Source organism: Labrus mixtus, chromosome 18 (assembly GCF_963584025.1).
Source record: "Labrus mixtus chromosome 18, fLabMix1.1, whole genome shotgun sequence".
NCBI lineage: Eukaryota > Metazoa > Chordata > Actinopteri > Labriformes > Labridae > Labrus > Labrus mixtus.
Window position 1 is genome coordinate 9,429,626 of NC_083629.1, and position 25,895 is coordinate 9,455,520.

A 25,895-nucleotide genomic window follows, 5' to 3' on the forward strand; every position below is an offset into this window, starting at 1 on the left:
TGCCCTAAAATTTGTTTCTGATCAATTTGCCAAGCATGTGTACAAGGAGTTTGACTCTTACTTTTCTGTTTGGCATTTCCATTCTTCTATCTTTCATGCAACTATGTGAAACTTTGAAAGCTGGAGTGCAAGTTGTCATGAGATGTCTCCCAACACTGAAAATTGTGAGTCAGCGAGACATTTTACTTATGAAATAGTTTTATTTTTTTTAACTCACAATATTGTTAAATATGTACATAATTAATTAGAAGACAGGTTTTTCAAAATAAATATCTAACCAATAAAGTACAACTAGAATTTCTACATGTAAAAACAATTCTGTGAAATCAGAGAAGTACTGCACATCTGTATTATTTCACACATCGGTATAATACCCAAAATCATACATGCTGAATGTGTTAGATTCTCCCTTTGTCTATCAAGATAATAGTTTGAAAACAGTGATCACTGCATATTAAGGATGATAGAAATCAAAACAACACTTCTGCCTCTGTATGACATCAATGGAGAGTTTATCTTTCGCTCTGACATCTTAACTGTTGAACTTATTACTATAAACAAAATCTGTGCTTCCATTTGGCTCGCCCCCAATGCCCATACAGCATACACACTGTTTAAAAGATAGGTGAAGGCTTGTGATGGGTATAATATGAAGGATTAAAGTGATAAGGCACTGTTCCAGCTATGCTTTAACATAGTGATCACCTGATCAGAGGGTTTATTCTCAACAGTGGAAAGACTATCCCAATACTAAATAAATATTCTTACACAAGTAAATGAAAAGTGATTCCATAATTATAATGAGGAGAACTGAACACGTAAAAGATGAGTGCTCCAGGTTGCATGGTTGTTTAGTCTGTGTGGTTTGGCTTTCATTTACAGTTTACAAGTGGCCTGTGAGACTTTGGAGTTGGTTTTTCTGTTGAGGGTACGACAGATGAAAGCTCCAGCATCCATCAGCCTTGAGAGGTCAACCCCCTGAGAAGTGAATAAAAAAAGGATGGAAAGTCAAACTTCTTCCTCATAAGCAAAAGCAAATAAACAAAAGATTCATGAATGAATTAAGTAAACAATAAGTCAGTGTTTTCTCAAAAAAAAAACATCTTTTCAAAAGTTATCTACAAATTAATGTTAGCAATCAAAGCAAGTATAAGACATATGAGGCCAGACAGAAGCACTTACTGTTTGAATCCCAAGTCCATGCAGCATATAGACTACATCTTCAGTGGCTACATTCCCAGAAGCCCCCTGGGCATAAGGACAGCCGCCCAATCCAGCTACTGAAGAGTCCACCACACTGATTCCCATCTGCAAAAACAGAAAATATTTACCTTAAAATAAATATATTTGACATTGTCCTTTTAAAAGACAACCAAAGTTTGCATTTTTCTGAGGATAAAAAAAAAAAAAAAAATAGAACCTGACTGACCTGTAACGCTACAAGGATGTTAGCCAAGGCCTGACCGTAGGTATCGTGGCAGTGTACTGCCAGAGCATTAAGTGGGACCTCTCTGCTCACTGCTTGCAACATTTCACTCATGCTTCCTGGAGTTCCCACCCCAATAGTGTCACCAAGGGAGATCTCATAGCAGCCCATGGAGTACAGACGCTTAGCTACCTGCAAAAATCACAAACAAAGTTTGGCTTGTTTAAACAAAAAGGACAACTATTTTAAAAAGACTTGAGCCTTCATTTAAACTTGTACCTATTGAAAACTCACATGTGCAACTTTTTCAGGTGCCACATTGCCTTCATATGGACATCCAAGCACACATGAAACATAACTGTGGTGACGAGAAACATAGATGAAACATAGCAGAAATACAAAGCAAGCACTGAATTCAAATGATTTACTGTTTTGTTGACAGTTAAAAAACTTGTAATCCTACCCTCTTACTGGCACACCAGCCTCTTTAGCTGCTTTCATAACCTCTTCAAAGCGCTGTAAACTCTCATCCACTGAGCAGTTTATGTTCTTCTTACTGAACAGCTCAGATGCAGCACCAAATATGGCAACCTCTGAAGCACCAGCCTTCACCTGTAGTGTGTTAGAGCGAGCAAAGGGATATTTTTCTCAACACCTTCAGACACAGCTGTGTATAAAGAGCTGGATGTACAGTAAGTCATTGTAGCTATTATGAAAGAGTGTTGAATTATGATGCTTGACACTCACTGCAGACTGGAAACCTTTGAGGTTTGGTGTTAAGACCGGGTAAGACACGCCAGGTCTCTTACAGATCCCCTTCATCACCTCCACCTGGTCAGCCATCTGACATAATGGCAAAGGGGACAGAATGCAATGAATGCCAGGGGTAACAACACTTTCTGACTGCTCTCTAAGGGGTGTGTCTCAACAATTTGAAAAAGCTCTAAGAGAGAAAAAAAACTCACCTGCGGAACCCACTTTGGAGAAACAAAGCTGGTAGCCTCAATGACTGTAAGCCCTGACGCTGACAACATGTCAATCAGATGTATTTTTGTCTCCGTTGGCACGATGGTCTAAGAGTGAAAACAGGGAAACAAAAACAGGATATAAAGACGACACAAGGGCAACACGGATATTGGCCTTTGCCTGGTTACATAACACATGAGCAATGCACCTGCCCTGTTTCAACAAAACATTTGAAACAGAGCAGACTTGAAAAAGTCAGGTCTAATCACACATCTAAGATATTTACATTCGTAGACTAATGTTTTTTTTCTGGTTATTAAATGAAGAATATATTTTTATACGCTACCTTTTCATTCTGTAGACCATCTCGAGGTCCCACCTCCACTATTTTCACCTTTTCAGGAAGAGCTTGACCTGCTCTTGCGCCTGCCTACACAGAAACACAAAAACATTGAATGCATACATTAGGGTTTTTACAAGTTGCTTAGTGACGAGCTTACAACTAGCTAGGTAACCAAATGTATGTATGTTACTGAACCTGGAGGACGCTTACAGTAGGATGACAAGCCTTGCTGCAAACTAAACATTCACTATTACCAGGTGGAAGATAACATCTTTAGAAAACTCAATGATTTTACCTTTGCTGCGGAACTAAACGCCAAAAACTGTTGACCCATTGTTGAACTTAAAGTGCCTCTGTTGACTAGCCTCATGACGGCCGCCATCATGGTCCAGCCTCCAGTCTGACGTCACTCTCTTCTAGGGAGGGGAGGAGTGGAGTGGGCTTTTTGCAAGTATAGAAAGGGCGCCATCTATGGGCGAGGAAAAAGAATAAAGCATGTTATGGAAAATAGGGAGTTAGAACCATATTTACAGGGAATAACTGTGGCAAGCCGTTCAGGAAATTTATATATTGAATGAAACTGAATGAAATTGAATATATTTAACAAATTGAATGAAACTTTGAATATATGGAATGAAACTTTGAATATGGAATGAAACTTTGAATATATTGAATGAAGACTGAATATATTAAATGAAACTTTGAACATGGAATGAAACTTTGAATATATGGAATGAAACTTTGAATATACTGAATGAAGACTGAATATATTGAATGAAACTTTGAATATATTGAATGAAACTTTGAATATATGGAATGAAACTTTGAATATATTGAATGAAACTTTGAATATATTGAATGAAGACTGAATATATTAAATGAAACTTTGAACATGGAATGAAACTTTGAATATATTGAATGAAGACTGAATATATTGAATGAAACTTTAAATATATTGAATGAAACTTTGAATATATTGAATGAAACTTTGAATATATGGAATGAAACTTTGAATATATTGAATGAAACTTTAAATATATGGAATGAAACTTTGAATATATTGAATAAAACTTTAAATATATTGAATGAAACTTTGAATATATTGAATGAAGACTGAATATATTGAATGAAACTTTGAATATATGGAATGAAACTTTGAATATATGGAATGAAACTTTGAATATGGAATGAAACTTTGAATATATTGAATGAAACTTTGAATATATTGAATGAAGACTGAATATATTGAATGAAACTTTGAATATATGGAATGAAACTTTGAATATATTGAATGAAACTTTGAATATATTGAATGAAACTTTGAATATATTGAATGAAGTCTGAATATATTGAATGGAAGCTGATTTCATATCTCTCTATCCACCAGATACCCTGCTGAATACAGATACCCTGCTTAATATGCTCATTTTACAAAATTACTTCAGCTGAAATATACCAATACTTTTTAGAACTTCAAAACATTTTTGAAACAGCTGTTCATACTCAAAATGATATGAATAATTTGGAATGTAGATTGCATCGCCTTGAAGATCATAGTTCAATTATCGGAACATTTTCACTGCATTTGAGTAGTAATGTTCAACAAAACATTTCTGAGGGCACTTTGTGCATCCTTCTTGAGGGAATTTTTGAGTCTCTTACGGAGATGTCAGCTGAAAAAACACTACAGACTTCCATTCCATATATTCAAATTTGATTCAATATATTCAAAGTTTCATTCCATATATTCAAATTTGATTCAATATATTCAAAGTTTCATTCCATATATTTAGACTTTGTTCAACATATTCAAAGTTTCATTCAATATATTAATTTCCTAAACGGCTTGCCATAAATAACTGACTCTATAAATGAGTTCCAACTCAAAAATTACATTTTTTTTAACAAACGTGAATCACTCACTTTTCTCTTTCAGACTTGCTATTGACTGTTTGGCCAAACTGTCATATTCACGTAAAAAAACACATAAAACTTTCCTTTGTAAAGTATGTAGATTCTAAATACAGCACAATTAATTCAATTGCATTTTTTGTTTATTGGTTAATTTTTATGCATAAATGTTCTTCGGAATAACTTTTTGTTGTTAGAAGATTTGAATTCATCGATTAACTCTTTCAAATGATACAGAATTAAACAGTATGTACAGAAGTAATTGTTTCGATTGTCACTTTTATTGAATTGGATGTAAGAATGTTTTTAACATTTGTATCTTATTTGCTATTGTACCTTGTGTTTATCTTCTGTGCAATGCTTCTTTTATGATTTGATTTATATCCAATTTCACTTAAAAAACAGGACGAGACAGACACAGGAACATATAAAAATATCTTTATCGTGTCAAAAAGTAAAAAATAAATTATAATTGGCTTTATATCATAGTGCATATCATAGTCAAACATAATCATGAAAAGCAGGGCAACCATGGAACACTGAAATAGACAGTCTGTTTTCGACTTTTCCCTAAGTGGGAAGGGAAATAAAAGATGCATTATTTTGTCCTTGTCACTATTTTTTGCTCAAATGTCAGCTAGTATCTGGCACATAGTTCCAAAAAGTAACAAAGGCATGCATACAAAAAACATACTTTTTGATCGAGTAATCATAATTATAATAGGAGCAAATAATCATGCTTTGGATACTGCATATCTTTATGAAGCTAAACAAAAAACACTCCATTTTGTCACAGAGGTGAACAAACCTTAAAGTAAAGATTAACCAGTTGCATTTTTAGACAACAAATATAAGATAAATGTGTGTATTTACAATGAATCACATATTCTATGCATAAATTCTCTCACATGGCTTCAGGTCAGACACACAGAATATTGACACTCAATACCCCTGCCTGCTTCGACACACAAAAACACTTTGGTTCCATTTCATTGCAGATCTTCATCACTGTCGTCAACTTGCTGGATGATGAGGTCAGCCCCCGAGTCTTCAGCCAGGTCATCATCATCTGTTACCATCCAGCTGCCCTTGGTGTCCCCCTCCTCCTCCCCGTCCACCCCCAGTAACAGGGCCGGCTCATCATTTGTCTCCTCTAGACTGTCCATGGGCATCTCGTCACAACCCACTTCCTGGATGCATGTGGCGCACATGCGATAGCGTCGTGTGCCCTCACACACCACATGACCGGTCTCCTCTGTCACTTGACATTTACACTTCCTGCACACCAGCTTCCTGGCTTGATGGATCTTGTGAGAAGAAAGACAAAAAAAAACATTGATACCATGAAAACGTATGTGACTATGTTTACTCCTGGTTACTATTGGTGTGGATATAACGGATGGTTGTGAAGACTGACACACAAAAAAACAAAGCATTTCTTGTTATTTAACCCAATGCCTGAGCCTAGATTGTAAGCATTATCATTACTTATACTGGAGATGTAAAAATGGAGGTCATAATTTGAATCAAGCAAGGATTTTCTTGTTGTAACTAAACCTACTGTTTCAAAATGGCTACGAAGATGCTCCAGGCGAGTAAAGCGTTTATTGCAGGCCTGACAGGGGTATGGCCTCTCCCCAGTGTGACAGCGCAAATGACGCTTCAGATCTGCCTTCCTCTTCACGGTGTGTGTGCAGAAGGGGCATTTGAAGCGCATAATGGGGTTGGAGTCTGAAAAGGGGGAATAGAAAGTATTAACAGCATTTGCTTTCCTGATGATTCCTCAAATATCAACAATTATCTTTGATTGACGGCAACACTCATGCCAGTATTCTACTCTTTTGCGAACTTCTCTGAAGCCAGAAGTGCTATTAACCTTCCATATTTCCACACACACTCCAACTCACCTTTATTAAAATGTCCAATAACTCCCACGATAGATGGTAAAGTAGCATATAGCTCTTCCGCTTTTTCAGCTTTCTGTGACCTTGCCTCCTCAATGGCCAAGTCTTCATGCTGGTTTGAGCGGGTGCTGTAGGGTGTTCTCCTCTTGGTTCCCCCTTTACCTCGCCGCCGCTCTGTGACTGGCAAAGTGTAGAGAGGATCCTGAGGGTCCTGCAGATCATCCGCTTCTGCATTAATGTCATCAGTAGGGCTATTTGGGTTCGTATTTAGGGATTGGCCGATTGTCTCTTGGTCTGACTCCTTCCCCATAAAGCCAGATTGGGATCTAGAGTTGTCCCGGGTCCAAAGAGCTGGTGGTGGGCTGACAGAGCAGGGGCCCTGCTGCTGCTGCTCTGAGGTCTCTTCTCCTGTTCCACTGGTGAAACTGCAGGTCTCAGACAAGCTGTGGCATCGTTCACTGTCTTCATCTTTTACGCTGATGTCCAAGGAAGATTTTATGAAGTTCTTGCAATAGCTGATGACATTGTTCATCTGCAAATAGCTGGCTGCAGACATCACCTCAATCACATTGTGACTGGAGAGGTCAAGCTGCCCAGAGTAGATGAAATCAAGGATGACGGTGAAAGTCTCAGGGCTGAAGACATCAAAGGTAGCGTTGACAGAGTCGGACAGCCCATCCGGCCCCTGGGACAGCAGCATGCGGAAGTAGCCGCTGCTGGCAAACAAGACATTGCGGTGGGCCCTGAAGAGCTGGCCCTCCACCAGCACGTTGCAGTCACAGAAGAGCTCTTGGCGTCGCTGCTGGTTAAGTTGCTTGAGCAAGTTGTTTTGGTGAGCCACTGTGATGTCAGCGGTGTTGAACCATCTCTGAGGTTGCCTGCAGGAGACAAAAAGAACAGAACCACACTTTCTGTCTTCAGCAAAGAAAAAAAGTATTGTGCAAGAACATAACATAACATATGACTTTTAGACACATTGCTGAAATTGAGTGACTTTCTTCCGTATAGAGCTAAATTAACAGCTACAAATTGACTGATTCTACATGCACACAACATCTGAACACTAGCCTATATTATTTTGGAAGGACGCGTGAGCTCCAGGAGTGTGATTCATGGGACATCTGACACTATGATAGTCAGCTTACCTCGGTCAATGATGACTATACAGACACCCTCTTGAAGTAAATTACAATTATCTACTGCCTTTGTTTCTGCACTGGCCCACTTCCAGCTCCGCAGGAAGCCCGCCCCTAGGAGCCTATTCTGCATAAAGATTGGCTGGACGAGCCTTCAATCATAACCTTCTTCTAATGGGCTACACCCGACTCCAGTCAGAGAGCAGCGGGTGACAAAAAAAAAAAAAAAAGCTGTAATCATCCCTGAGGCACGCTGAGGCACGCGTCAAATCTCTGATTTTACAAACACGTCAGGCTGATGGGTGGAGAAAATGAAACTGCCATAGCCGGACATGTCATTTCAAGAGTTAAAAAATATGCCGCAACCTCATGTACGGAGTATTTCGTCCTCTTCCCATGTAACCTATTAAAACATTATACTGAAGACTCTACACAGCCTGCAGTGTTTATTTGGTTAAGCTCACAGGCAGGTTCCACAGCGCCCGTTAACCCACGGTGAAACGCCCGCCCGCGTCACTCCAATGCTGCTCTTCATGTCACATGAAACCGAGTCCAATGTTTTACCCGAGCTATCATCCGTTTATTCAGGCATCAGGCGACCTAAAAAACGACACTGGAGTGCTGCAGTCCTGCGAGAAAAAAGCGGGCAGCGGCGCACCGGAGCAACCCAGTCTGTCCTGGAGCGACGCCCACTTCAGGCTCCATCCAGCACACAATAGAAAAAAATAGACACAAACCGACAGCAACTGAGCATTCTGCTATCAGATGGATAAATAGTGCATTACACGCGGGATAAGGCGCGCTAATACGCCCGTTTTCATGTTCCCCACCACCCCCACTTCTCGCCGGAGGTCCGGAGCGCAGCGAGCAGCGGGGAGGATTTGCCTGCTGCCCAAACCCAACGACTCTTTCCCAGGCGTGAGATGTCAGCAGGACCCGCTTACGCCCCACGAGATATTCCTGACAAAACCCATCGATACTCACTGGTGACTCGATTCACCCGGCGCCCGATAAAGTCTACTCGCCCCCAAGTCCGCCACCACATCCATTTTTTATTTTTTTTTGCGTTTTCTCTCTGCTTTTTTTTCTCGTCCAGGGTCCACACTCAGGCACTTCCTGTTCAGCCCTAAAGACCGAAACCCGGTTAGAGCAACTGAATCACTGTGCTGACGTGGGTGTTTATTAACTGGGTGCCCGAGGGTTCAAGGAGCCATTTAAAGCCCTAGTGCACCGTTTACATGCACTGTTTGGACACAATATATTAAACACTGAAGACCCAAGTCTGAAAAACATTTCATACATCATTTTGATTTGACACTCAAACCATCTAGTGAACATATGATAGTGGTAGAGTTCCTTATAATCTGTCAATATATTTTTTAAGGACACATGTTGTTGCCTAGTTGCTTAAATGTAAATTTACATAAACTTCCTTATTAAACTAGTGAAGAGAAAAAGTTTTGTTTTGATTTGTCTCCCAAATCCAGTGTGCGGTAATCACATAGTGTAGTTGAAAGTGCTGAAGTCTGACATTCTTTATTATTTCACAACAATTTCAAAACATCCCCGTTTCACTATCTCTGTAAATAATATAACAAGTGAAACGGTCTATACCGGTCTATACCGGCTCTCTTGTCAAGTGTTTTGCGATAACATTTGCGATGAATTTGCGCTACCCAAATAAAAATGGATTGACTAATTGATAATGGAGTCAAAATGCAGGTTTCAGTTTCTTCAGTAAGAAAATGTATTTATTCTTTTATGGCTCACAGCTCTATACATTCAAAGAGAAAAAATTAATTGTTAATTTGAAATAATAATACAGGGAAACCCCAAAAAGTGTACATGTTTCTCTTACAACAGTACAGTGGGAATATGGAACATATAGAAAATGAAGCATAATAAAACAAAGAATTTGGCTCCACTCAAAGTTTCAGGTATAATGCAATATGGAAAAATGTGGAGGCTTATATGGTTCCCTTTGGCCCGGTGATTTAGGAGAGGATTTGATGGTAACACAAGCAGGAGATTCATCATGAGGCAGTGCCATTGGAAAATCCAGTGGGATTCATCGACTGCCAGCGCCAAAGATCCTCACCTACAGACGTACAAAAGTAAGAATCAAAATGCAGTTGTGAAAAAAATGAATAAAGAAAGACATGCAGACTTTTTGATGAAAAATAAGACGCTGCTGAAAACCATTTTTTTTTTTAAAGCATGTCCTTACACATTCTTTCCAGGTCAAAGCTGGCCTTCCAGCTCAGCTCCTTCTCTGCTAGACAAGGGTCAGCATAGCAGGATGCTATATCGCCCCCTCTACGTGGGGAGATTTTGTACGAGATCTTTACGAGGACACATTAAAAACAAGGTTTAGGCTCCTCATAGCAGCTTGGTCATTCTTCAACACACAGGGAACACATTAAGTATAGTTAGTTCACCAAGTCCAAGTTATTGGAGACAAAGTACTATCTCCTAAACTAAAGACTATTTACATTACAATAATAAAGTGTCTGCTGACCTGTCTCCCTGATGCCTTCTCCATGGCTGTCACCATCTGGAGCACTGAGTAGCCTCTTCCTGTTCCGAGGTTGTAAACCTTCAAACAGTAATGCCAGCAAACATAAATATACACGTAGACAAGAAAAGAAGCTTCAGAATTACATTCTGTTCTCAAACTTACTTTGCATCCGCAGTCTTCCTTCAGTTTCTTCAGAGCTGCTATGTGTCCTTTTGCTAGATCTACAACGTGGATATAATCTCTCACACCTAGAAAATAAAAAGACACTTTATGAACCTTACCCAAACAAGCATTTAATCTGTGCATGTAAGGATCTTCTTAATTACCTGTCCCATCAGGTGTGTCGTAGTCATTCCCAAATACACTCAGACACTGTCTTCTTCCAATGGCAACCTTTGAGAAGGATAATTGAACAATGCAAAACATGTTAAAGGTGACATACTGTGAGAAGTCCACTTTTACAGTGTTTTTGAATATTTGAGTAACCTGAGTGTCAACTGACCCACAAAATGTGAAATAAACCCATCCAGTCCTTTGATTGTGGTCTGTGTAAGTCTTACCACACAGAGAAAAATGCTCTGTTTCTAAATTTGTGATGTCACAAGCTGGATTCTGGTAAAAAAAAAAATTCCCTCCCCTCCCCTGATATCTCCAGTTGTGGACTTCATCCCGAGCCTAAAACAAAACTTTTGTGCAGGTCTGCCATTTTCAGTCTTGCTACAGAGGAGTGACCAGGAAAACTAAGGGAGGGGGGGGGGGGCTCATTACATTTAAAGAGACACACACACCAAAACGGAGCGTTCTGAGAGAGCTGGTTTATACAGGGTCACAAACCTCCTCTGGTGCTTGATTCATGTTATATTTTGACCAAAGCAGAGCACAGATGTTTCATTTAGACCACAGGGGACTGTTTGAAAAGGTGGAAAAGGGGGTATAATATGTCCTCTTTAAATCTTCTGGCATCTAGAACTACAACACACTGTGGGATGCACATTCAGTATCTGATACAGCAGTGAATTTGGCAATGAGTTTGTCTACCTGGGCAACATATGGCAGCAGGTTGTTCGGGATACCCTGAGGATCCTCTCCTATCAGGCCAGATGAATGAGCTCCAATTGGGTTGAAATAGCGTAGCAGCACTGCGTTCCAGTCCTGCTCACAAAGAGGCAGGAACGAGACAACATGAATAAATAGTAATTGTGTGATCATATGAATGCTGTTCTTCTTCCTGATCAGTACCTTTTCAGCTTTGCAGTGGTCCATGATCATCTCCTCAATGAAGTACTTGGTCTTGCCATAGGGGTTGGTGCAGCCCCCAACAGGGTGCTGCTCATCGATGGGAAGGTGCTGAGGGTCTCCGTACACTGTGGCAGAGCTGCTGAAGACCAGATTGTGCACCCTGTGAGCCTGCATCACCTGGGACACATGCAAAATGCACACAAACACGGCACACGCGTACAGTCATTGGCTGGTGAGATAGCAGTCAAAGCGCATGCACACCCACACCTTATAGGAGTTAACATCTATGATTTGGGAGACATGGTGGGCTCCACAAATGCAAAGGAGTGAAGGCGCAGTGTTAGAATTAGCCAACTCAGTATCAACGAACACACACAGTCACCAATCAGCAAAAAAGAAACACATGCAAACTATGATCAGTGGAACGACGGAGATGGTGAGAAGTACACATTTCATGGTGCACAGATGGTGCCAGAGCACATGACAAAAGTGAATACTGACCTCAAGCAGGTTCATGGAGGCGGTGAGGTTGACCCTGTAGTAGCGTAACGGCTGCTCCACTGACTCCCCTACAGCCTTCAGACCAGCAAAGTGCATCACTGCACTGAAAGAATGCTACAACATAGATAGATGTACAGTGAGTGTTGTGACTAATGTGGAATGTCTTTCTATACTAACATGTGTATGACAGCCATAAGTCACACTAACAATTTGAAACACTTGTATGTTGGCCAGCATAAATGCTCCTTAGTTTAAAACAAAACAAAACACACAGTTTCCTTTTTAATTACAAAAAGGATTCATTGCTAAAAAATTACTATCTAGGCAAATAAATTTCAAAACAGCTGATGTAACTTTCTGACCTTTTTAAAGAGTTTTTCCAAGCCAGGTTTGTCCAAAAGATCCAATTCATGAAACTCAATGCTGGTGTCCAGGAGCTTCTGTATCCTATGTATGCTCTCTGGAACATCACCTTCTCCTCCAGTCACATGAAGACAGACAGACAGACAGACACACACACACACACACACACACACACACACACACACACACACACACACACACACACACACACACACACACACACACACACACACACACACACACACACACACACACACACACACACACAGTATAAATATTCCTCACTAAACAAACGTAATGGAAACAGTCAAGTTTATGAGGCAGTACAAAGGTATTCATCCACCTGTGTTTGAAGTTTTGGAGCTTACCTCTTACAGCATTACTGAAGTTATCCACTACAACCGGCTGGAAGCCTGCTTCTATGAGCTCCACCACACAGTGACTCCCAATGTAACCCGCTCCACCTGTGACCAGCACCTTCTCTGCCATTCTTGGACCTGTCAAACACAAAAATACAGTTGCATGCAATCAACCCTCCATTCAAAATTCTGTTGTTATTCTACCCCTCGCAAAGTTTTTCTGTTCCTCAATAAGCAGAGGCCGAATGACTTGAAGCCACATTTAAGACCTGCTCTCGACAAACAGGATATCCTATTGTCTGCACACTGGACAGATTTGTTACCCACCCTGTTTGTCCCACGTCAGCAGGTTCAAGCCTCAACCTGTCAAACAAACCACTTAAAACAATTAACAGTCCCCGCAGGATGAAACGGCAGGGACAACATCTTCTAATTGTTGCAAGCTATTCTTCTTACATTAGTTCTTAATCTAAATACACTTAGTTGAACATTGAATTACATCATTTTAAGCTTTTATTCTTTTCAAGACTACTACCTTGAACACACTAAATTGAAATGGGAATGTATGCTGCTTTGGAGAAGAAGCTGTTTCATTATAAACTCAATTGATACTGAAATGTAATCCAGGAAACAAACCAATATCACAATTACTTTGTCTATTACACAACTGTATTATACAGTATGTTTGGCATTTTGAGACCAGGCTACACAATAAGAATTAATAATGAAATATTAAATGTGTTGTAGGCTTGTTTCCTAAGCCTTAAAAAAGGTCAACTTTTAAATGTGCGTTTTTCTCAGTTCTACTGAACACCAAATATCTGCGACCAATGTAAAGCCCAGTGAGTTATAGAGCAAGTCAAAGTGTCAAAATGAGACCTCGGAGTTAAATGATTGAGAAAGTCAGCAAAATGACTCACGTAGTTTCCCGGTAGGTTTTTAAATTCTCGTTTCCCTCGGAGTCAATCGGCAAAACTGACCAGCAGAATGAAGGTAGAGTGGGGAGGATAAAGTAAAGGTTTACCTGTCAATTCATTCTGAGGAGTTTCTCTCCTTCTACACTTGTTTTACTTCCTGTAAAACGTGGATTAAAGGTAATATTTACTGTAAGCGCACCATTTCCTGTAAGTGATTTTTCAAAATAAAACCACATCGTCACCAAATTCGCCGCACACCACCTCCAAACCTGAAATATTACCTAAATAAACGCATCACAGGTTTGTGAAACACAATTTTGGGTCTCAAATTAAACCTAAACGTCTCATTTATCTTCGCATAATTTAGTATGGTATTTTAATCTGAAGAGCAAAACGAATCAACACCATACACTTCTCTAACTTAACAGTCCTCTCAGTCCTCTGCGCAGGTGCGTCACAGCCTCACATGCCACGACGTCAGATAGCTCTTTAACAAAGCCCCGCCTTTGACGATTCACACAGGGAGGTGATTGTCCCGGGCATTCAAGTTTGCAATGACAAACATACCAGCAAATAAGTAAGTGCCACGTTACTGAGAGAGGAAATCAAGAGCATTTTCATACGTAAAGCATTTATAGGCGACAGCAATTGCAGTTTATTAACAACTAAATATTGAAAGCTTATTCTGCTATTTCAAAATAGCCTATACAAAGATAATTTACCCCCAATGTAATAAAACCATAATGTAATAGATTGACACCTTATCTTACATGACATATTTTCAATATGTTTTGTGTTCAGTCAAGATATTTCAAATATTCAAGTCAACATTTTAACAGTGTTAAGTCATTTCACTCATTCAGACTACCTAGGACTTCATAAACAAACCAGGAAAACAAACTTTTACAATAAATTCAGTCCCTTGTGTGATTAATGATACATGTTAAATAAACATTGAATCACATTTATTTTATAAAGGGGATATTGTTTTGCATTATGTGTGTTTAGAAGATTCTTGTATATCCTGTGTCATTTCTGAAGCCCATTTGCAAGTCCTGCCCTGCCCAGACACTGGCACATGAAGAAAGAGAGAGGAACTGGGACAAGGTAAAAAAAAATGAGACTAGTCAGATACCTTGGAGATGAAGCTTTCTGTCTTCTCCTCACTGCAAAGGCTGTCTCGTTGTTAGAATGGATCTGGAGCTGATGAAGAAATCTCAAGGAGGAAAATGAAATGGAACAAAAACAGCAGGGATACATGGTAATAATAACAACAACACAGGAACAGAAGGGAACACTTAAAACTCAGAGGAGGAACAACATGTGACTGTTTGACAGAACAGAAAACAAGCAGGACTGCCGTCTTTGTTATAAGTTAGACTCGGCTTTTAAACATATTACAGTTTCATTTTGATTTAACTTTGTGCCTTCATGTTTTTGCATCTCCGGGATATTTGTTTCTGATTTTGTGTAAGGATGAAGTTCCATAACATGGCTCAAATTTGCCTGCATGTCTGTATATGGATAGGTGTTTGTGTCTCTTTTTCCCTCCGTTCACCCCCCCAGCACCGTGGGTGGCTGCGGCTGTGGGAGGAGGGTGATGGCTGCGCGGAGTGCAACCAGCACCTCTGTCCTCTGGTCCCTGATGACTGCCCCGCAGGTCAGGTTCAGGATGTCTGTGGGTGCTGTGAGCAGTGTGCTAACGTGGAGGGGCAACAGTGTGACCCAGATGGGGCTCAGAAGTTCTATGGAAGCTGTGGAGAGGGCCTGGTCTGCCAGCGGAAAATACCAAAGAGAGACCACAGGGATGAGCCAGAGCCTGCATGTGTATGTCAGGATAAGGGCCCTGTATGTGGCTCAGATGGAAGGATTTATCCAAATGTTTGTCAAATGAAAGAGGCCGCCAGCCGCCTTAACACAACCCTCGAGCTCACAGGAAGAGGACCCTGCCTTTCTGGTGACTGCACTCTTTTATCAGTTAATTGAAGTTATTTGAAGATTTTAATGCATGTTTTCGTTTAGGTGGAAATGCATTTGGGATTTCAAAATTGAACCTTGGGATGTCCTCTTTCATCTGCCACAGTTCCCCACATCCTGCAGGGGCCCAGAAACCTCTCAAACTACACTGGGAATGATGCCTTGTTTGGCTGTGAGGTCTCAGCTTACCCGCTTCCAAACTTGAGCTGGAGGAAGAAAGGTCTTGAAACCACCCTGCCAGGAGATGATCCTCACATGTCTGTCCAGGTTTGATAATAGTTTCATTTGGTTGCCTTCATAAAAAGTTTCATTTTTGTATGTATTGATGAGTGAAAAGTGGCATTTGACACAGTCCTCTTCATTTTTAGGGCTTTTGATACCGTCCGCTTAATGGATTAAGTTGTTTTTAGTTAAAGGGACACTTCACTGCAGTAACTGCAGTTCCTATGCCAACAAAGAATCTATACAATTAAGTACTTATCCAGATCTGAATGATGAAAAAGCAATTAAAAAAGACGTGATTTATGAACAAGCAATAATTGCAGATCAGATTATTGGAAAAGCAATGAATTCAATGGAAATCTTTTCTTATAGTCTTTGGAAATATATCCTGAAATTGTTGTGCCTGCAGATTTGCATATCAAAGAGGACCACACTATTGTTCCTGGGAGAGGTCTGTGCTCCCTGAGAGCGCCTCTACTTCATCATGAGATGATTGTTTCTGTGTTGCTGGTTGAGTTTTCAGAAAGTACGATTCTAAAGATTAAGGATCCATTGTTTCTGGAAGTTGACCCTCGCTGTGGACTGAAAGTCAAGATATCTCAGCCTCTGCCACTCAAATCTGGACTTTACTGTTAACTTACTAACTATTACTCTTAACTTTTTAAAATGAGACCTCCAGCTTTGTAGAGGAGTGATACTAGACTACTGGACTACTGGAGTGCAGGTGATGGATGTTTGTCTGTGTGTCAAGGCTGAGATGATCAAAAACTAAATTTGTGCTATCATCACGATACATTGTCCAAAACGGAGGCTGGTATCACGATGCAAGTGAGTCATGGATATATACGTGTTCATTAAGTTTATCATGTTGGGTCAGGGTTAACCCTATGTTTGACATTTCCTAAAAAGGAGCGTTTACTAACTTCTTTGACAATCATTCACTTGTAACAGTCATGAACTGGCGAAATGCTCAACAGATAAAACACAAAAGTGTTTATTCCACTCCAAGTCTACTGAACGATGCTTATGAAAGACATTCAATATTGGTACTAGTGTATTAATAATGACCATACCAGAATCACTATAAATACAAGTTAAGTAAAAAATTTTAAGATTTATTTTTGGGCTTTTTGTGCCTTTAATGGAGAGATAGTTGATAGAGTCGCAAATCAGGGAATGACATGTGGGAAAGGAGCCACAGGCTGGATTTGAACCCGGGCCGCCTACTTGGAAGACTATAGCCTCCATACATGGGGTCGTGCACTAACCACTGCGCCACCAGCACACCCTATTTACATTTCTTATCTAGAAATTATTTGAATGTACTGAGATGGAATTACACCTTTTTTTTTCAGACTCGAGGGGGTCCCCAGCGCTATTCTGTCTCCACCTGGCTTCAGATACAGGGTCTCCACACCTCTGATTCAGGGGTCTACACTTGCATCTCCCAGAATTCCTTGGGAGAAACGTCTGCATCAGCAAAGCTTAAAGTGTTGAAGCAGGGTGAGTATCTTTGAGCGTCATCCTGCAAACCGTCCAAAGATGCATTTGGTTTTTGTGCTGAAGTAGCTCAATGGAATGGGAAACTATTTTTTTTATTCATTGATGTATATTGAAAGATGATGCTGTTATTATTTTTCAAACGGTCCTTTGTGTGTTTTCCAGAGGTGGAGATTATAGAAGACAAAGTTGAGGAGGAACCTGAGCACATTGATTTTCCAGAAGGAGGCAGTGGTGACGACAAATAAAACACTTGTTACCCAAGAAGAGCCAAGAAGAATTTACAATATTTTGTATGACTATCATAAACGAAATAATAAAAACCTTACAGCATCAACATTCTCTTTGAAATGAAAGGAGAGAAAAACATAGAGTTCAGAACATTCGTGCACTGAGGGAATAAAGAGAGTAATGGAGGGAGTGGGAGAGGGTGTGACCATCCACAGGGTCTCCATCTGATTCTCTTCATCTCTCTCCACCTGAGTGCCAGTTAATCCTCCCCTCATCCCCAGACTCCCAGCTGGATGCACTGCCTCCTTCTGAATGGCAAGCTGCATTAACGCCGAGGAACTTTCCCCTGCTGTCTGTTAGTCAAAGCTGATTGGAGATTACAGGCCTGCAGTGAAAACACAGCCCTCCATCTCATCTCAAATCTCTTTTCACTCCCTTCTCTCCTTTATCTCTCCTTCTTCCCTTCTCTTTTTTTATCTCTGTAAGCCCAACCCTCCTCTTTTTCAATGTCATCAACTTTCGCTTACCACTTTATTTTTTGCCCCTGTTCAGTGCTCTTTTTGACAGCTCAATGACAAGAAAGATGAAGTAGAGGAACAGAGGGAGGGAAAAAAAAAGGCTGCCCCTCCTGAGTGGATCCAGAATGATGTCATGGGGGCATTTGTCCTCCTGGTGTGGAGGCTTCCCTTCCCCTGCTAATTACCTTGTACAAACTCGAATCTGATATGGCGGATATGAGGCCCAAATACAATTATTGTGGGCTAACAAAGAGATATTGAGATTCAGGGAATGAGGCAGAGACAGCAAGTGAGATAGGAGGAAAGGCACACGCTCTGCCATGCATGCACATATACAAACAGCAACAACATGCACGCGCACACGCTTGCATACCCACCCACCCACGCACACACAAACACAACCACTTGTCCTTCCTCTCCATTCCCTCAGATAGGCTAATGTTATTACTCGGGTAATTATCCTCATTAGTGCCAGCAGCTGTAGAAAGCCCATTGCTTGCTGTTCAAACTCCATCCCAAACCTTTCTGTCTTCCCTTCCTTCTTTGTATCAAGATCTCATTTAGAGACTTTTGTCTCCATCCTTGTGTGCTAGGTGGAGGCAGTTATAAAAATAGAGCAACATCCAATATCTGCTCAGCCAATGATGCCGCTGTTTTCAAGCTTCCTCCACAGGAACCTACATTAGGCCATAAAATGAGGAACATTAAATAAAAAATCGCTCAAGTGATCAATATTCATGAAGTAGATAATAGTTTTCTGTAATCAGACAAATGTGTTCACACAGAAAATGTATTTTTATAAACTCTACATACTTGTTTGTTTTTATGTGTAATTTAAATTTGAAACCTTTCAGGTTTTTTATTTGAACAATTGAACACAAGGTGGCACTGTTTGGTCATATAACTACTACATACTACTACTACTACCTTTTACACTGCTCTCTTCTCTTTACTATATGAGTTTCTTTTTCTTATTTTCAGCACTCCAAAAATATATTGTTCACAAAATATTACAGGTTATAGTTTTTGTCTGCACATAAATAAATCTTCTCCCTTTGAGATGGCTTTGAAGGATGAAAGTTTTAGTGTTTAATTAAACTGTTGCCGGTATATTTATTTTAACATGTTTATATAAAAGAACCCTGCAAATGAATCCCTTCATGCTTTCTAACATTATGCTCTACCTGCATCTTTACACTCCAATTATAAGATCAAGAGCTGAAAGCGGCTTTACACACAGCGACCCCCTCGCTCTGTGAGATTGCCTTTTGTTTTATTGCCAGGGGCTGTTGCGGACAGTAGGTAACCTGTATACTGCTAAGCCCCACATCAGGCGCTAAATGTCATGCATAGCCTGTTTTTATTGGCAGATATGGCCTGTTGTGCCCTTCTCCTTTTCCTGGACACTATTGTTAAAGAGCTGGTTGTTAATGCTGCTGACCAGATGGGCTCCTTCTCCCTGCAGCTCTGACTGAGGGTGTTTACTATGCACTGGGCTGTGGATAACAGGTGAGACTGCTGCTGGCTTGTCAACCAATCAGAGAGCAGCAGATGTCTGGCCTCTGCCCGTAAACCTTCATTTGGCATTTGAGGCCTGATGGGAGTGGGTTTGATAAAAGTACTGAATCAAAGAGAATTCTGGTTTATATATCTCCTTACAAAAGACTATCATGTGAAATGGTCATAAAAGCTATGACAAACCTCCCCGGTCCCCTCTCCTGTAGCAAGAGACTTTAATCTAAATAAAGCCAAATACTTTTTCTGTGTGTATAAATCTTTTGATGACAAACTGCCCAGCTATTTAATTTTCTCCTCATAGAATTCAGACCTCATTTCCAAAGTTGTCCTCTGGTCCCTTGTGTGACAAAATGTTTCCAGCATTAGCATGAGTAAACAGGAAAATTCCGTTCTCTTTGCAAAGCAAGCCATCTCGCATTTCTGCATTTATCATGCAAACCGCACAGGTAAGGCCAAGGTCTGGGATTGTTGAGGAGCTGCCTTTTAAAGCTTTGAATCAATCTACCTTAATGGATGACCTGTGTCTGGCATACATGTATGGATTAGTTTGGCTGCAGCACCTGTCCCTGTTCTGTCAACAGGAGATCAGGTTACTGGCTATGCATTCACCTGGCTGACAGATCTTCCTGTGATTGACAATACGCCTGTCTTTGTTCACTGCTGCTTTCACAACGCTGATGTTGCATGAAGAAAGCCACAAGAAAAAACATATTCAAAATATGTTTAGAACAGTATTATACACTTTCTTACAACTCTTCATATTTCCACAAAGCTCACATCTGTCCTCTAATTTCCCAATCCGGCCCAGAGGAGGCCTCTCAGGTTGATTATGGAGTTAAGCTGCCTGGGCGGCCCACTGAAGCAAGGCTGAAGCTGGGCTTAACATCCTTCCAAGGACAACTTGTATGTTACTCGGCACCTGAACTGGGAAACAAATCTCAGTGAAAAATGAGAGGAATACTCTCTCTCTAAACGATGCTCCGGGGTATAAAGATTTTAAGATTACATGATATCTTGGCATTAGCCCTTTCTTTTTTTTTATTCCAGCTAAATACTTCAAAGTTATGCATATCTGGAGTCCTGTGATATTAAAGAGAACTGGGAAATAAGAGCAGCTGACAGCATATCAAGCATATCTTCTTCACACTAGACCTGTTTTGTTCTCCTAATCAGCATGGATATCTCCTTTGAGATTCTTGGAGTACAATACGGGGAAAAATCTCCTAAAAAAGAAATACAAAAAACAAGTCATGTTAGTTTCTTTCAGAATGTAAAACCAGCTGATTGTTACAAAGCATCCAGCCAGCTTTAGCATTCACTTGTGTGTAACCATTAACTTGTGTTCAAACAAAGACATCTTGTCTGTATTCTCAACAGTTAAACCTTTAATGAAAGGCTCAACTCGAGATACGAACATCATTCTTTTTTCAGTTAGGAGTCAAGAAACCCAGCTGTTAGAAGCCTACTTGTTGTGAGTTATATTCCTGATGCTGTCCTGCTCCACAATTATACTCACTGTCATTCCACTATCTCTGATGATGAAATGATTAGCTAGCAACTGGTATGCTAACCACAAAGCGAATGGGTGATGGATGGGCTAAGTGATAGACTAAGGCAGTTGGTTGGGTGGCTTTGTCCTGGATCTCTGACACCTTCTATCTTGTGATCCATGCAATCCCCCTATTGCCTCCATCCAACCCCCAGTTACCCCCACCAGCTGCCTCTGACCCCTCGTCATAGCGTTGCCTCTGCTTGCCATGTGCTGCGAGTCAAAGGTTTCCCACCTATCGCTCATCAGAATTGAAGCCCACCATCTCCTGCCCCACGCACTAAATCCCAATCAATCGCTGTGCAGACAGAGATGGATTGGGACATCCACGACCCTGTAACTTTCAGTGAGGCCCCCATCCTCCAAAGGGCTGCTGTCACTGACAAATAATAGAGGTGATTCTCAGAGGAGTGAGCAGGTCAAGTCTGCCACCCCTGGAAGGAAGTTTACACAAAGCAATGGAGGGAAACTCTTTTCTCCTTAGGGAACAACAGTCACAAAGTCTAACAGCATGTCTGACAGAAGGCTGAGTGTCAGAGAAAGGTTTACTTTGATGCAAAAAATGACTTCATTATAAGTTTCAATTCCATCTGAATGTAATTAAGTTTGTAATAAATAACTGGAGCATATCAATATGGTGTTTACAGATACTCTTCAAACGTTAAAGAGGGATATATCAAACCTTTGTCACATAAAAGTTCAATTTTAGATTTTTAGAGATAATGCAGGCATTTGGCAACCACACACACGTACCTTCATCTGTCTTTGTTTTTTACTATAGGATAACGTGCATCAAAGTGTGAACAATTCAAATGTCGCTCTGTCTGACAAGCTAACCTTAAAGAAGTCCAGACCTTTGAAAGAGTGCCCTATATCAATAAATTATGACCACTTATCAACAAGCTGGAGAAGCTGGAGTATATTGATTCTTCCAGATAAACATCTATGCTAATGGATAATAAGTTAATACGGTCAGCAAAATAATTATCCTGATAACATTTCCAATTGTCTTCAGACTTATGTAAACCTATCTGGCCTTAACAAACCAATAAACCCCATTAGTTACCATTTAGGGGTGCCATCAATATAAGGTACTTGGCTGTGGAGCGGCTGTGGCTCAGTCGTCTCTCAACCGAAAGGTTGTTGGTTCAACCCCCAGCTCATGCAGCCGCTTATCTGATGTGTCCTTTGGCAAGACCCTTAACTCCAAGTTGCTCCCGCTGCGTCTTCAGCACCCTATGAATGTGTATGTTAATACTGATGAACTCTATATACAACCTCTGCCATCAGTGTGTGAATGGATGTAAATGTGTAGGTGTGACCTGCAGGGTAAAGCACTTTGAAATGTGCTATACAAGCTGAAGTCCATTTATAATGAGGCACACACACACACACACACACACACACACACACACACACATAACACGCATACACATACCCACATAGATACATGTTTTCTGATTTTATTGTATTTGTTTGTATGTTATCAATAAGATAAGATGCTTTATTTTTCCTGCTCGCCTGCTTCCCCTTTTTCATCACTCTCAAAATGATGCATTTGGCCTCACGTCATCATGTGTCTCTGAAGAGATGCTGTCTAGTGCTTCCTGATTTACTTCACATCAGACAGAGTGATTGCATCATTCACATGAGCATTGACAACAAATATCATTCAGACATGTAAAAGTCTCTATGATGCCATAACACGATGATTGGGTTTGAAAGATCTTATCCTCTATCCCCTGCTACGGGCTTAAGGAGGATCATTCACATGTAGATGTGTCCTTGTGGAAGTGCCTTAGCTATACAATTTCCATTTAGATAAGGTGTATACACAAATAAAGAAAGGACACTGGGTTCTTCATTTGATTAACTAATCATAGTCTTTGTAATTCCACTCGGAGACCTTGAAGGGCATTGCCTGGCTATGCACCCTGATTAGCCTATGCATGATTGCTGCTGTGGCACAAATCAGTTCAAGTAACTCAACTCCATACACTACACAGTGGCTGTGATTAAACAGTCGATTAAGAAATATGGTTTCTGTCCATTTAATCCCTCTGGCCATTGTCTAAAAGAGAGAAAGTCCAGTTTATTCCCTGATCAACAATAAGTGAGCACCACAAGAACTGAAGTGAGAGGTGATTAGGGTCTTTAAAGCTCCATGGAGTGTGGATGCAGGTTGTTTTTGATTAGCGCAAATTTAAAGGGGACATTCTGTCCTTACTGCCTCTCACTGGAGATGGGAATTCATTATCTGATGCTTAAGCCGAGGGAGAAAAAAGACACAGATAGCCCCAGGATAGATGTAATATCTTTAAGCTAGAATGGCACAAACATGCCAAGCAAGGAAGATTCTGGTTCACAGCGTGTTGACAAACCAAACAAAACACTCCTCAACCTCACGTCGCAATCCTCCAAGTACTTTAACCCTCTTCCCACTTCTCTGGTAGCCCCCTTCATGCCATGTCTGTGTATCATCTGAGGGCTGTATAGAAACTCTACAGACCCTCTCCATGACTGATCTCTTTTGATAGAGCTCATTATGCAAACTGCTCCCAACTCCCACCGCATAATTAGTGCTTAATTAATTTGAGTGAAATCTTTCATCTGTCTGTGTCCGGCCAGCTCCTTCCTTCCATTTACAACATGATATTAATTTCAGAGGGGGGAATGGTAGCCCAGCTGATGAAAAGGCTGATATAATTAATCAAGTACTGTATCTTTTTCCTTCATTTTTTGCAGGAATAATAATAAGTGTGATGAGCAGAGTCTGATTAACCCTATTATTCTCCCTAATTAGGGTGATCATTTAATAATCAAGGAAGCAGCATAATTATAAGAGAATGCAAACCATGCCATCTAATGAAGAGTTTGCCAGTTGAGAGAATTCTTGGTTTGGAAAATGTGTTATTTCAAAGTCAAAGGTCATAAAAAGGGCTTGTTATGTGCATATGTCAATTATGTTCTTAAATACTTGAGCCCTGAATGTTTCATACATTTCCTAGATGCTTTCAGGGCTATATGTACTTTGGCTACATCTTATTAAAAAAGAAGTGTATAAAATATTTAACTGACTAGGCTTAGAGTATATTAGTCATAGGCTAAGATGACTCTTAAGTAAACTATTGGCTTTTGATAAACAGAGGACCCTTTCAAAAAAACTCTTATTCACGCTTTGCCTAGTTTTAAAATGAGAAAAATTATACAATTCTTGAGTCTGTAAAATAAATTCTTAACTGGATCAAGCAGCTGTTAGATTAGCAAGAGAGAGTCCAGCCTTGTTCTTCAAATGAAAAAAAAAAAAACCCAAAAAACCGTTTTACAACTTATAAAATACACAATTGTATTTTTATCCTGCAAAAACCCCCAAAGAGGGCTGATGCGCAGGTCTTTTTATTGAACAGGTAATGTTGATGGGTTTCTCCCTTCAAAACCAGGTTGCGAGGTTTTCCACACAGTTGCTTTTTTAGAGCCTTACTTGCTAAAAGACAGCTTTCACTTATAAGTAAAGGGCTGCTTTTCAGTACCATGGACAGCAACCAGTCTACTCCGAGGGGGCAACAACCAGTGGACAAACCTGCACAGGGTTAGAACTTATATTATAACACTGTGGGAAAAAAAGTCTGATAAAAGGGGCAATTATGTTTTTTTTTAACTCTAGATAAGTTTACTTATAGTTAAAGCCTTTGAGGAAAATGAGAGATATGTAGCTCCATATGTTAATAGATTGAGGATATGGCCCATTAGGCCTGTGAGAGTCCATCCTTCATGCTCCTCAGTGATACAGCTGCTGTCTACACGTTCATCAAGATAATGGTGACCTCGTATATGGAGTCCATGAGCAATGGCCCTGATTTCATTTGTTCTTACATGGAGTCATTATCAGTATCATTACAATCTTCAGGGAGCCAGTGAGCAACAGAGGATGGACCCTTTTTGTTGTCTTCTTGTGTAAGAAATGTATCGACTACCAACCCAAATGCCTGTCAGTAAGATCCTTTTTATGCTGGCTTCTCTTGCTACAGCCTGTGTGTCCCCTCTACTTCTTTGTGTCTGTGAGGTGTGTGCGTGTGTGTATGTGTGTCTACATGAATGTACCTCAATTTACTCCTCTTCACCCCCATAGTGCAGCTGTGCCTCAGAGGACTCTTGTGAAGTAATTGAATGAGCCGGGGCAGGGGAAACCTGTGGAAGCGAATGTGGTGCCCGCTGGCCTTATTATCTGTAATACGGCAGTCGCTCTGCCTGCGCTTTCTCCTCCACTCATGAATACAGAAATGAATGTGGTGGACGTCAGAGGTGAACGCAGAGGGGAGAAACAGGCCAGAGCCGTTTTAATCAGCTCCCAGATAGAACAATCACTTTATCCACCTCCACAGCTCAGAGGTGAATTAGTGTTTAACATTCCAGGGCATGCTTTCTGACAGGGGACTCTACCCCAAACAACCAATGGACTGTGGAGATTATCGAGAGACACTCTGATGCCTTTGATGAGTAAATTAGAGCTAAACATGCCCCTGGGACTCCAGAAAGTGATATGCCTCATATGCAGGAAGGCCTCTTTTTTTAATAAGCGGCTCTTTACACGGAAAAGAAAATCTGCTGTTGTCCCTTTGAAGCCTTTTAGTTTACATGTCTGTGCACAACATTCAAAATAACCAATCAAAGCACCTATGGTTTTCTCGGAAGTGATTAGCAACCGCTTGCAATTCTTGGTATTGCATTTTATACTTATTTTCTTGTAAATTAAATCATAAATCATAATCACTCTACAATATGCACTAGAGAATATAG

General features: G+C 40.4%; 4 protein-coding genes across 8 annotated transcripts; 1 reads left to right on the top strand and 3 right to left on the bottom strand.

The window, feature by feature from the left end:
- Window positions 1-178: 178 nt before the first annotated feature.
- On the bottom strand, window positions 179-3,172 carry hmgcl (3-hydroxy-3-methylglutaryl-CoA lyase). The gene is made up of 9 exons (XM_061062936.1): window positions 3,031-3,172; window positions 2,739-2,822; window positions 2,392-2,499; window positions 2,174-2,269; window positions 1,890-2,038; window positions 1,721-1,784; window positions 1,430-1,618; window positions 1,183-1,308; window positions 179-978 (listed from the first exon to the last, which is right to left on the bottom strand). The coding sequence occupies exons 1-9, from the start codon at window positions 3,118-3,120 to the stop codon at window positions 877-879; spliced, it is 1,008 nt and encodes a 335-aa protein (XP_060918919.1). The 5' UTR covers window positions 3,121-3,172; the 3' UTR covers window positions 179-876.
- Window positions 3,173-5,064: 1,892 nt separating this feature from the next.
- Window positions 5,065-8,840, bottom strand: zbtb8a (zinc finger and BTB domain containing 8A). 3 transcript variants are annotated; one of them, XM_061062679.1, is made up of 4 exons: window positions 8,671-8,840; window positions 6,554-7,428; window positions 6,208-6,377; window positions 5,065-5,953 (listed from the first exon to the last, which is right to left on the bottom strand). In XM_061062679.1, the coding sequence occupies exons 1-4, from the start codon at window positions 8,733-8,735 to the stop codon at window positions 5,636-5,638; spliced, it is 1,428 nt and encodes a 475-aa protein (XP_060918662.1). In that variant the 5' UTR covers window positions 8,736-8,840; the 3' UTR covers window positions 5,065-5,635. The 3 variants fall into 3 exon arrangements, with proteins under 3 accessions (XP_060918662.1, XP_060918661.1, XP_060918659.1); XM_061062678.1 differs by lacking the exon at window positions 8,671-8,840 and adding an exon at window positions 8,151-8,664; XM_061062676.1 differs by lacking the exon at window positions 8,671-8,840 and having other exon boundaries at window positions 6,554-8,094.
- A 366-nt stretch (window positions 8,841-9,206) lies between these two features.
- On the bottom strand, window positions 9,207-13,770 carry gale (UDP-galactose-4-epimerase). 3 transcript variants are annotated; one of them, XM_061062681.1, is made up of 11 exons: window positions 13,691-13,770; window positions 12,676-12,804; window positions 12,307-12,422; window positions 11,945-12,058; window positions 11,444-11,620; window positions 11,243-11,356; window positions 10,531-10,597; window positions 10,367-10,452; window positions 10,205-10,282; window positions 9,914-10,028; window positions 9,207-9,784 (listed from the first exon to the last, which is right to left on the bottom strand). In XM_061062681.1, the coding sequence occupies exons 2-11, from the start codon at window positions 12,794-12,796 to the stop codon at window positions 9,720-9,722; spliced, it is 1,053 nt and encodes a 350-aa protein (XP_060918664.1). In that variant the 5' UTR covers window positions 12,797-12,804; window positions 13,691-13,770; the 3' UTR covers window positions 9,207-9,719. The 3 variants fall into 3 exon arrangements, with proteins under 3 accessions (XP_060918664.1, XP_060918665.1, XP_060918663.1); XM_061062682.1 differs by having other exon boundaries at window positions 12,307-12,419; window positions 13,587-13,742; XM_061062680.1 differs by having other exon boundaries at window positions 13,587-13,741.
- A 902-nt stretch (window positions 13,771-14,672) lies between these two features.
- LOC132993626 (kazal-type serine protease inhibitor domain-containing protein 1-like) lies at window positions 14,673-17,530 on the top strand. Its single transcript, XM_061063560.1, has 4 exons — window positions 14,673-15,540; window positions 15,667-15,827; window positions 17,138-17,285; window positions 17,448-17,530. Exons 1-4 carry the CDS (start codon window positions 15,060-15,062, stop codon window positions 17,528-17,530), a joined length of 873 nt encoding a protein of 290 aa, XP_060919543.1. The 5' UTR covers window positions 14,673-15,059.
- Window positions 17,531-25,895: the final 8,365 nt, after the last annotated feature.

Excerpts from the sequence above, each read along its gene's own strand:
- hmgcl (XM_061062936.1), bottom strand. The coding sequence starts at position 3,120 with ATGATGGCGGCCGTCATGAGGCTAGTCAACAGAGGCACTTTAAGTTCA. Across the intron at positions 2,270-2,391 it reads CTCCAAAGTGGGTTCCGCAG|ATGGCTGACCAGGTGGAGGT; the intron begins GTGAGTTTTTTT and ends CCATTATGTCAG. Across the intron at positions 1,785-1,889 it reads GCTGGTGTGCCAGTAAGAGG|TTATGTTTCATGTGTGCTTG; the intron begins GTAGGATTACAA and ends TCGTCACCACAG.
- zbtb8a (XM_061062676.1), bottom strand. The coding sequence starts at position 7,505 with ATGTTATGTTCTTGCACAATACTTTTTTTCTTTGCTGAAGACAGAAAG. Across the intron at positions 6,378-6,553 it reads TATTGGACATTTTAATAAAG|ACTCCAACCCCATTATGCGC; the intron begins GTGAGTTGGAGT and ends CCCCCTTTTCAG. Across the intron at positions 5,954-6,207 it reads TTCGTAGCCATTTTGAAACA|ATCCATCAAGCCAGGAAGCT; the intron begins GTAGGTTTAGTT and ends TCTTCTCACAAG.
- gale (XM_061062681.1), bottom strand. The coding sequence starts at position 12,796 with ATGGCAGAGAAGGTGCTGGTCACAGGTGGAGCGGGTTACATTGGGAGT. Across the intron at positions 10,453-10,530 it reads CGACACACCTGATGGGACAG|GTGTGAGAGATTATATCCAC; the intron begins GTAATTAAGAAG and ends TTTATTTTCTAG. Across the intron at positions 10,029-10,204 it reads AGAAGGCATCAGGGAGACAG|ATCTCGTACAAAATCTCCCC; the intron begins GTCAGCAGACAC and ends GTCCTCGTAAAG.
- LOC132993626 (XM_061063560.1), top strand. The coding sequence starts at position 15,060 with ATGAAGTTCCATAACATGGCTCAAATTTGCCTGCATGTCTGTATATGG. Across the intron at positions 15,541-15,666 it reads AAGAGGACCCTGCCTTTCTG|TTCCCCACATCCTGCAGGGG; the intron begins GTGACTGCACTC and ends CATCTGCCACAG. Across the intron at positions 15,828-17,137 it reads ATCCTCACATGTCTGTCCAG|ACTCGAGGGGGTCCCCAGCG; the intron begins GTTTGATAATAG and ends TTTTTTTTTCAG.